Here is a 12,114-nt window from a genome sequence, read left to right as displayed (position 1 = left end):
TCTCTTCAGTGCAGATGCATAACAGGCTCGAACTGTAATGGGAATCGGTGAAATGCCGCGAGTAATGATAATAATCGACAAGGGGCACTACATTAGTACTGTGTGGATAAGTTGAGGATTTGGTTCTGACAAGAGGTGTGCTAGGGTAGTCCTTGCAGTTGCAGTGACCAATTGGTCCAGATGGCTTAGTGGTCACAGCATCTGCCTAGTAAGCAGGAGGCCCAGGTTTTAATTCTAGTCCGGCACAAATTTTCAACCTTCCACATTGATTTCAATTAATTCCCACTGGCAACCAATGCATATAATTCCTTTGTGTCTTAATTAAAACTTTTGAATATCCCTTGCATAGTGAGATCCCCAATAATTGGGGCAGGGAACATTAATTGTTTCATAGATTGGTGTTGACTGTAGGCACTCACCTACGTGTGCTGGTTTGATCAGGCTGGCTGACTGTTTTGTGTATTTAATATATTTGTGGTTTCACTGAACAGCTGTTTTATTTGACATCTCTGAACAAACTTTGCTGACAGAGCCATCAATCATTAACTCAGACTGAAGAAAGAGATTCTATTGCTAAAATAGGTGTTGTCCTATAAACTCCTGTACCATATGAAAATGAAATAGGCAGACAGGGGGGGGGGGGGGGGGGAGATGGAAACACACTCACACATGATAAAATTAATGCCAGAGTTGTTTGCAGAATACAAATGTACACATCCATGTCAAACAGCTATCAATAAACCTTTGTTTAAGTTCAAAAGTATACAATTTTATAGTTGTGGTAAATGTTTTAATTGCATGTGGGAAAGAGCTGGTCAGTTGATCAGGTTAACTGTTGAGTAACTCCAGTTTTAGGTAGCGTACTACTTCCATTTACCTCAGATACCACCATATGAGCCGGCATGCAACCTGAACCTGACAGGAGTATATCTATTTCACAGATCCTGTCACCTGGCGAATTAATCTGATTTTCCAACTAATTAGATGCTTCTGGTTATCTACAGTGTTGTCATAGAAGGCAGTCAAGAAACTGATAATGTGCTCATTCGATGAAAGTCAGCAGATAAGATACTGACACTGTGTGTTCTAATATGTTTCACATGTTATACAGAGAAGAGGATACACAAGTGCTTCATACAAGAATATTATTACAATTATAATCAGAAAATAAATGTTTTTTTAGATGTGTTAAAATAGGGCTTGGATATGTGTTCTATGCCACATGTTGTAGCACAGCAGACAGTAGAGACCCAAGCTGGTTTGTTATGGTAAGGTGAGGCAGTACATGTGCACACGCTATGGTGCAGCCACTAGGCAGTGCGCCACCCTAAACTTGACAGGGAGGCCAAGAAAGCATGGTGACCCTGCTAGCGGGAGACACTCGGCACACCTGGTCCTTACGTATTCCATTAAGTGCCTCTGAAGATATGCTTAAGACAATATCTGGAGCAGCATCTAGTCCACAGCCCTGCTGGGTCTATGGACAAATTGCTTGATTTTGTGGAGCACACAGATAATGTGATATGTTACAGGACTGACAGAAGTAACCATCAAAACAATAATGGAAACAAACAGAAATAAAGGAACTGGAAGTGAGTGAAAAATTCAGATAGGGAATGATGCCAGCAGGACGTGTATAATCATCAACAAAAACTCAAGAAATCCTGGAATTTATCGGCATAATAGATATGTAGATGAAAGCAGGCATATTGGCAATGGGCAGCAGAATAACATTCAATGAAGGTAACAGCTGAGAAACTAAGTTTCCTTTAAGCTGGGGTAGAAAATGGAGCAGGACAAACTTTGCAAAGCACTGGAAAAGTGATGAGATACATGGCAGTAGCCTTTACAAGGCAGAACAAGAGGCAAAGATATTTGCTACAGAGGCTGTGAAGGGCAACACGAAATTATGGGAAGGTTGGAGACAGTAAAAACATAGAGGTAAAAGAAAGCAGAAGCGATGCAGAATGTCAGTGGACGTAGACTTAAATTGCCTATTGAATCAAGATGTTTGTGATGAATATGATTTGGTAGGTTTGGCAACACTACAGGCGAACAATCAGGCAAGTGAATTTGTGATGGCTAAGGCAATGTTTCTTTGGGTGTGGCATGGGCAGAGAGAGTTCCAGAGTTACATACTATATGTAGTACCCAAAAGGATGTGGAACCTGTGGTACAGATACAGGGATCAGGCATGCAATGGAACTTATGTGTACTGGTAAAAATAATACCACCGTACAGCAGAATTCTGCAGTGAACCTTATAGCAGATTCAGCAAAGGGCCTGCTGGAATCTGTTCATCATGAAAATAACATAAGCACTGCTAACAGCCATGATGAAATTATGATTAGAGTGAGCAGTTTGTTGTCGATGATAATCTACTCACTGGTTAGTTCAGCAAAGATGAATATGATTACGAACATAGCGATTACAATGCACAGACCAGAGTGGAGAAGATGTGGGCAAAAAAGAAATATCGTGTTTGGTACAAATTTCCTGGCAAAGCAAGTGGGTAACATCACTTACAAGCACTGATTTATAGAACTGGATACTGGTGTAAACTGAATGTATTTCAGGTTCAAAGGTGCACTTGCAGGAGCAAAAATGATGGTGAGATTGTGTTCAGATGATACGTATCAGCAACTCTGTGTGTGTGTGTGTGTGTGTGTGTGTGTGTGTGTAAATATGGTAATTAAGACACAGAATTAATTTTGGTATATGGAGGTGGTGAGGGTTTTCACACAGTTGTCTTTGTTTTACTCTCTCCATGATTTCTTTATTGTATAAATTTGGTTTGCACAGGGGGGAGAGGCTTCATATATCCTCACCTATGAGGGCCGTGACTGAGATTTAGTTGAGTAACTCATGGGTTGCTTTGTTTCTTTTGCAGTGAATGGTCTAGTGGGCACAACACGAGGGTGATGCAGCAATGATGGCTGCACAGAAGCTACCACCACCACCTGAGGAAAGTGTGCACGAACATCAGACAAAATGCAAGCAATTCACAGCATACCATAGAGTGAGTTAAATGTCAGTTCAGTGCTTTGTAACATGGGTAACATCAGAAGATGCATGATAACTACATACATACATACATACATACATACAATAACAAAATGACATACATATCAGACTGAAAGAGGCATTTGTTCCTGCGAAATGTTTTTTTTTTTTTTTTTTTTTTTTTTTTTTTTTAAATTAGTCAGTTTATTCTTTGTTCAGCTCAATCTGTACAATTTTTTGCATAGGTACTGATTGGAACTCTTAACGCAGTCTCTGTAATTAAATGTCTTTTTTTCTTGTTCACAAAGTGTTATGCAGACATACACACAGTTACACATGAGGTTAAATGTTTGTTTATGTTTTGGTACGGGAATGTGTTGTTCTAAGTGAGATTAAGAGTGTTACTCTCACAAATTTCTGTTACATGTTTGGATTATAAAGTATCAGAAACTAGCCACAAATGCTGACTCTGCCGATGCCCAAATTGTTACACTTACACTCCTGGAAATGGAAAAAAGAACACATTGACACCAGTGTGTCAGACCCACCATACTTGCTCCGGACACTGCGAGAGGGCTGTACAAGCAATGATCACACGCACGGCACAGCGGACACACCAGGAACCGCGGTGTTGGCCGTCGAATGGCGCTAGCTGCGCAGCATTTGTGCACCGCCACCGTCAGTGTCAGCCAGTTTGTCGTGGCATACGGAGCTCCATCGCAGTCTTTAACACTGGTAGCATGCCGCGACAGCGTGGACGTGAACCGTATGTGCAGTTGACGGACTTTGAGCGAGGGCGTATAGTGGGCATGCGGGAGGCCGGGTGGACGTACCGCCGAATTGCTCAACACGTGGGGCGTGAGGTCTCCACAGTACATTGATGTTGTCGCCAGTGGTCGGCGGAAGGTGCACGTGCCCGTCGACCTGGGACCGGACCGCAGCGACGCACGGATGCACGCCAAGACCGTAGGATCCTACGCAGTGCCGTAGGGGACCGCACCGCCACTTCCCAGCAAATTAGGGACACTGTTGCTCCTGGGGTATCGGCGAGGACCATTCGCAACCGTCTCCATGAAGCTGGGCTACGGTCCCGCACACCGTTAGGCCGTCTTCCGCTCACGCCCCAACATCGTGCAGCCCGCCTCCAGTGGTGTCGCGACAGGCGTGAATGGAGGGACGAATGGAGACGTGTCGTCTTCAGCGATGAGAGTCGCTTCTGCCTTGGTGCCAATGATGGTCGTGTGCGTGTTTGGCGCCGTGCAGGTGAGCGCCACAATCAGGACTGCATACGACCGAGGCACACAGGGCCAACACCCGGCATCATGGTGTGGGGAGCGATCTCCTACACTGGCCGTACACCACTGGTGATCGTCGAGGGGACACTGAATAGTGCACGGTACATCCAAACCGTCATCGAACCCATCGTTCTACCATTCCTAGACCGGCAAGGGAACTTGCTGTTCCAACAGGACAATGCACGTCCGCATGTATCCCGTGCCACCCAACGTGCTCTAGAAGGTGTAAGTCAACTACCCTGGCCAGCAAGATCTCCGGATCTGTCCCCCATTGAGCATGTTTGGGACTGGATGAAGCGTCGTCTCACGCGGTCTGCACGTCCAGCACAAACGCTGGTCCAACTGAGGCGCCAGGTGGAAATGGCATGGCAAGCCGTTCCACAGGACTACATCCAGCATCTCTACGATCGTCTCCATGGGAGAATAGCAGCCTGCATTGCTGCGAAAGGTGGATATACACTGTACTAGTGCCGACATTGTGCATGCTCTGTTGCTTGTGTCTATGTGCCTGTGGTTCTGTCAGTGTGATCATGTGATGTATCTGACCCCAGGAATGTGTCAATAAAGTTTCCCCTTCCTGGGACAATGAATTCACGGTGTTCTTATTTCAATTTCCAGGAGTGTATATTTATGTAGTTTGCTGACGACTCTATGGAACTCTTTTGGTGAGACTGCATATTTTGGTACTAGTTTCCTTGTCTTATTCACTGTGTAAAAGATTACCTAATCGGAGGCATCAGAACATGATGGAAAGTAGAGAGATCCAAGAGGGTTCGATCAAGTGTGGCAGTTGGTGCGTACATTGTAGTGCGGCCACTGGCTGACACGCTGCTCTGACACTTGACAGGGAGTCTGAGAAGGCATGGTACCCCCATGAGGGAAGAGGCATTTGATGCATCTAGTCTTGTCAAATTCACATGAGTGGATATAATGTCACATCCACCCTGCAGCCTGCACAGTGGACTAGACAACAATATACATGTTTGCGCGTGTGTAAGTAAACCATAAAAATTAAAGCAGAGTATGATATACAAATTTCAAGAGCACAGCTAAATGATTCATCTTACATACAGGTCAACTATTCATATGATATATTTAATTAGATATTCAGCCAAGAAAGTGTCTGTAATTAACTTCCACATTATCTTTAATAACATTGTAATAATTTACTACAAAAAAGAGATCAATCAACCATATAAAAGCGCTCATCAAGGTACCTCAAGTGAGCTGCTTACAAGTTTATTCACATACTAAATTAGCCAATGACAGGCAAATGAATCAGATGTTTAATTAAAGTCAGTATAATTAATTACAGAAGGACAGATCCACAAACAGCATGGCAGTATGTGTTGGTATATGTAGTCACATATCACAAACATCTCTTGGATCATAAGTTTTCTGTGTTTAATTAGTGATTTAATTAATTAGAATTTTTCATAGTTTCACTCATAATTTAAATTCAGCTTATATATGGATAGCTGAAATGGAAAGCACAGTTGTTTCCTACAAAACGGATTGATGCATGTACTCTAACTAAACAAGCGTCAGGCAACAAAAACCAAATATTGATCTCATCATCTGAAATGTGAAATCATTTTAATTAAAACTGTGAGTGAACTATTTAACCAGCTGTTTATTGTAATATATCATTTTCATCAGCATTTCAGCACATTTCAACTGCCACCTCTAGCTTTGATTGAATTTCTGCATCAAAAGTTGGGATTCAAACTCGTGACTTCTCTAACTCACTACATGATATAAATTTGCAGAAATTCCAGTTACGGAAGCTGATCTTACAAAAGGGGGCCACCATCTTGGCCCTGGATCAGTCGTCCAGATGCAGTTGCGGACATGGGGTTTGCACTTCCCTGGGTGCTGATTTTTCAGCATGATTGCATGGACTTGGAAGTTTTTGGGACAGCAGTCTCAAAAATTTAGAACAATTTTTGTGGTGGTTTATTATGGAGTCTGAATAGTAGAATATTTCCATCATGTGTTAGATGGACTTGGGTTTACTGCAATTACTACTGGTCTGGACACAGAACATTATGGGACAGTTATGTCATGCATTTTAAATAATTTTGCAGTGTTACTGGATTTATTTAAAATTTATAGTGAGCTTCTAACCATTATATGGAGGCTCTAGTCCTATTATGTCTGATAAGCTGCAGCAAGCAGATTTTTGACCAGTCTGCCATTTAATAAATGAATAAATAGTATATAATATTGAACCCTATACTCTTTGTTGGGGAACACTATTTTCATGCAGCACCTATGTATCAACCTCATAGTTATTTATTCTGATTTTGTGCATCACATATTCATTTACATCTTTATTTAAAAACAGTGTTATGAACTCTAAGCCCCAGGACAGTGATACAAGCCAAAGACAATTATTTATTGTTATTTATCACTATATTGTAGCAACCTGTAGGAATGTGTAATCTCTACAATCATTTAAAACTATTCCACAAAGACTGTAATAATATTGGAGCCAAACATAAGGAAATCAAAGCATGAAAAGGAAAGCATGTACAAGAAAATTTCTGAGGTTAATTGTATGCAAATGTATAAAAAACTTCAAAGCGGAACAAAGGGTATACACATATGGAGAGGGAGGGGGAGGGGGAGAGGGAGGGGGAGGGGGAGGGGGAGGGGGGGGGGAGAGAGAGAGAGAGAGAGAGAGAGAGAGAGAGAGAGAGAGAGAGAGAGAGAGAGAGAGAGAGGGAGAGAGAATTTCTTTTTTTAGTTTTGAGTAGTATAAATGTATTTAAAATTAGGTTTTCCCAGTGTTCTTGTTTTGGGTTGAATACACACCATGAATTTACTGATTCTGTACTATGAATGGAGAATGCCTAACGAATTGCAGAACTGATCTAAATTACACTGATGGGCCAAAGAAAATGGTACACCTGCCCAATATTGTGTAGGGCCCCCGCGAGCATGCGGAAGTGCCACAACACGACATGGCTTGGACTCGACTAATGGCTGAAGTAGTGCTGGAGGGAACTGACACCATGAATCCTGCAGGGCTGTCCATAAATCTGTAAGAGTATGAGGGGGTGGAGATCTCTTTTGAACAGCATGTTGCAAGGCATCCCAGATATGCTCAATAATGTTCATATCTGGGTAGTTTGTTGGCCAGTGGAAGAATTTCCTGGAGCCATTTTGTAGCAATTCTGGACGTGTGGGAGGGTGTCACATTGTCCTGCTGGAAATGTCCAAATCCACTGGAATGCACAATGGACATGAATGGATGCAGGTGATCAAACAGGATGCTTGCTTACGTGTCACCTGTCAGAGTCATATCTAGATGTATCAGGGGTCCCATAGTCCTGTATCACTCAAACTGCACATACTCCACACCATTACAGAGCCTCCACCAGCTTGACCAGTCCCCTGATGACATGCAGGGTCCACGGATTCATGAGGTTGTCTCAATACCCACACACATCCATCCTCTTGATACCATTTGAAATGAGACTCATCCGACCAGGCAACATGTTTCCAGCCATCAACAGTCCAATGTCAGTGTTGATGGGCCCATGCAAGACATGCAGACCTCCAAAAGCCCTTATAGATGATGTTTTGTTGAATGTTTCACGCGCTGACACTTGTTGATGGCCCAGCACTGAAATTCGCAACAACTTGCGGAAGGGTTCCACTTCTGTCACGCTGAACGATTCTCTTCAATCATCGTTGGTCCTGTTCTTGCAGGATCTTTTCCTGGATGCAGAGATGTTGGAGATTTGATGTTTTGCCAGATTCCCAATATTCATGGCACACTCGTGAAATGGTCATACAGGAAAATCCCCATTTCATCACTACCTCGGAGATGCTTTGTCATCGCTTGTGCGCTGACTATAAAACCATGTTCAAACACACTTAAATCTTGATAACCTACATTTTAGCATCAGTAACTGATCTAACAACTGTGCCAGACACTTGTTGCCTTATATAGGTGTTGCTGACCGCAGTGCCCTAGTCTGCTTGTTTACATATCTCTGTATTTGAATACGCGTGCCTATACCAGTTTCTTTGGTGCTTCAGTGTATATTCTGGAACCAAAAATCCCACATAGTTTAACCTGAAAATATGAATTTTATACCGCCACATTAGTGGTTAATAAAGTTATGATAACATGCTGTTCATTATTTTATGAACCCATAGAATTTATTCACTGAAGAGAAAATGTATCAAAGTATGAGGGTTAGAACTTAAATAGTGGCAACTATTTATTCACAACTGATACAAAAGAATTACATGTTTGCACCTGTTACTGTTCTTCAAAATAGTCACCAGTGTTGTGTAGAACCCGTTGCCAGTGATGTGGAAGGCGTAGTCTACTGTTAGCAGAGCCTGTTCTGATGATGGTGCTAATGGAGCGGTCTACTGCCTGTCGAATCTCTGGAACAGTTCTGAAGCAAATGCCAGGTGCAAACATGTAACTCTTTTGTATCAGTTGTGAATAAATAGTTGCCACTATTTAAGTTCCAACCCTCATATATAAAATGAAATATGTCTCACCCTACATGTGCGATTTGTGGTTGCAATGCTATGTCATGACCACAGACATCAGCTGTTTGAAAATCCGGCATACTCCACTCAATCAAAGCAACTCTGAAGCTAACACTGAAATGGCTCAAAAGCTCAACCTGGAGAACCACTGCTCTGTGGCCAGGACTAATGTGGGGCAAAGCAATATATTGATTGACTCTTATTAGCATGCATTCTCTGAATGTATTTTGTTAATAGCCCTGTGCGTTTCACATCACCTCTCTTCTACCTACTGCAAATAATGGCTGCGTTCCACCCTCTGCAACTGCAAGTGACGTACAAAGTTTCAGGAGGCACAAGTGGCTGTACAGTAGCCAGGGACATGAATGTAAAATAAGGGAGACAACTGAAACATTGAATCAGCCTGAAAACTTCAACAGATAAGACAAGAGAGACTTCCGGACCTGACTGGCAGCACTCACAGTCAGATGGGTTGCACGTAGTGCCAAGTATCAGCCTCTGACACATAAAAACAGAACTGGCATCATATACCTGTGACTACTAGCAGGAAAATACAGTCTTCAGAAGCTGGTTGCAAATTCACATTGGGGTACTAGCCATCAACAGGACTAAAATTCTACAAATTGCCATGAACTTACCTTCATCCTGTACACGTGCTGGATAGGGATACATTAGACATAATGAAAATGTATTATAATGAGCCCAAGTAATCACATGACAGTAGTAGAGATGCAGTACTTGGCAGTGCCTATCTACAGCACCAACAGTGTATGCCCTAAATAAAGGCCTCTGACTATATGGACAAAATGAACAGTACGTCCAAAAGGACTTTAATTAAAAAGCAGTAAGCCTACTGCTTAAGCTGTATATACTACTTGTCAGTGAAGAAAATGGTTCATATAGCATGTATCATAGATATTTTAATGAAGTCTTCTAAACCATTTACTATTATCTACCTGTCTGATGTATGTTCAGTTCAATAAACACATACCTATCTGATGCAAAAACAGCTCCTGTAAGAGCGTATGGTGTGGTGGTGTTGACTTTTTCCAGAGTTGACCACACATCATTGTCCTTGTACACATACACAGTCAGAACAGGCCCAAAAATTTCCTCTGTCATCTGCTTAGTGTTTGGTGCTGTAGATTCTATTATTGTTGGTTGTATAAAATAACCAATCCTGGAAGACAAACAAGAAAATATCAATGAGTCTTACTGAAAGAAAACAAAAATTGCTGACCTCACTATCATCAACTGAGATACTGTATTACACAAAATTTCACACTTACAAATATAGTGCAATTATGTGTTACATTATGTCACTGAAGAATAGTTTGGTGCTATGGGGTGAGGAGCTCACTCCAGATGTTTTCTCCTTGAACACTGCAGAAATTGGTGGTGATTACAAATACACTTACAAATACACTAGAAGGTGGTAGTGGAATAGAATTCACAAAAACTGCACTAGTGTTAAGACATAAGCCCTCTTGACTCAAGGCTAAAGAGTAGCTGCTGGTTTATCGTTGTTTCTAGTGGCTTTCACAATCCCTTTATTATGCAAAGTGGCTGCTCCGAGGCCACTGAGTAGCCCTCTTTTGCAGCTTTTTGCGGCTGAGATTCTTGCAAAGGCTTATACACTGAAGGTGTGGGGACAGATAAAGAGTAGACAACACTGGGAGAGGTAGCTGCTTCTCCAGTTGGGGGAGGGAAGTGGTTTGAAAATATGGTGTCGCAAGAACTCTGCGAGTGGAGGTCAGTGTGGTAGATCTGGCTTGGAAAAAAGTGGTGTGGGGTGGGGGTGTAGGGTTACGGAAGTGACTTTTGTGTAATTGGTTATCAAGTCAACACAATGCAGATGTTCATATTTTTTTCTTACCTCTGCATGTGACAGGCAGTCAGGTGATTTGTACTTTTTGTATTTTCTTTTCCAAATCTGTCAACATGGAGGATGGCGTTCAGTATGAAGGTGACTGTTCATGATGACTCATGACCAAAGTGTAAACATTGGAAACACCTCATGGGCAGTGGGAGATAAAGTTTCGTGTCACACATGCACATCATAACTACCTTTTTCTGCAAGGACATTTCTTTCAAAGGCTAGAATGAAAGCACCTGTATCTGTTCTCTTATCCTTGCGACCCTTTTGTACGGACAAGACAAAATGTACACCTTGCCATTCGAGATTAGCTCATAGTTCTTTGTCCCTCTGAAGTGTAAGATCTGCCTGAAAGATAACTCTTTGCACCATATTCAAAGTTGTATGTGGGGTAGTACCGTATTTACTCGAATCTAAGCCGCACTCGAATCTAAGCCGCACCTAAAAAATGAGACTCGAAATAAAGGGGGGGGGGGGGGGGGGGAAATAATAATAATAATTTCCCGAATCTAAGCCGCACCTGAAATTTGCGACTCGAAATTCAAGGGGACAGAAAAGTTTTAGGCCGCACCTCCAAATCGAAACAAAGTTGGTCCATCGTAATATGAGACACAATTTAAGTCGAATGAATGACGATACAGCGACAGTAGTTTGGTTCGAGTCGTAAGCTTAGCAGTTAAGCTTTACCAGGTAGCCATTGCTATGCGTCAGGTGCTCCGTCCGTATTTATACGAGTACCCTTCCTTTTTCACGTGCTCTGTCTGGTTTGAATCGATTGCTTATTTTGCTTTGATCTGATAAGTGTCATTTTCTTTGTTATAGGTGTTCACGTCATCCTAAGCTGAAAATGCATTACTGTACTGTGTCATGCATTGTTTGTCGCATTCTGATAGTGCGTGTTTACGGCCTGTCGCCGCTCGCGGCACGGCTTGCTTTTGTGCGCGCTACCGCCGCTTAAAAAAGAGAGGAATCGTCTCATTAGCGAAACAATGGCAAGAGACTGCTATTTGTTGTTACTTACACTGCTGCTTTCTTTGATAATGATCAACAAGAACCAAATAATAGACTGTGTATGGTAGAACATGTTCTGAACGAGAGTTCGGCGAAAATTTTTCTCCGTTTGAAAATCTTTGCGGCCGCTTCTTTAGTACATCAAATTCTGCACAGAAATTAGAGTCATCTTAGATTTAAAAATCTAGTCAGTTGCCGTGCTTCATTTCTGACTGTATCACATTAGGCATAAGAATAATACGAATATAAACATGACACGATACGTATATTCTTCCGCGTTTGCTGTTGTCTCACTCTAGTTTCGTAGTTTATTAGGCAGACAGGATTTAAATGAGATAGCAGCAAACGCGAAAGAATACATGGCAAAATGTTTATATTCGGTTATTCTTATGGTGAAGAGAATACTGCATG

At 42.1% G+C, this 12,114-nt stretch overlaps 1 protein-coding gene across 1 annotated transcript in view; it reads right to left on the bottom strand.

Moving 5' to 3' along the window:
* The window catches only part of LOC124721343 (delta-1-pyrroline-5-carboxylate dehydrogenase, mitochondrial-like), a 115,105-nt gene that overhangs the window by 18,354 nt on the left and 84,637 nt on the right, over positions 1–12,114 (bottom strand). Inside the window, 1 exon segment of the mRNA XM_047246266.1 lies at positions 9,808–9,996. Within this exon segment, the coding sequence (XP_047102222.1) occupies positions 9,808–9,996 (189 nt within the window).

Source organism: Schistocerca piceifrons, chromosome X, assembly GCF_021461385.2.
Source record: "Schistocerca piceifrons isolate TAMUIC-IGC-003096 chromosome X, iqSchPice1.1, whole genome shotgun sequence".
Lineage (NCBI taxonomy): Eukaryota > Metazoa > Arthropoda > Insecta > Orthoptera > Acrididae > Schistocerca > Schistocerca piceifrons.
The sequence above is the reverse complement of the archived record's forward strand: the minus strand, read 5'-3'. Positions and strand labels throughout refer to the sequence as shown.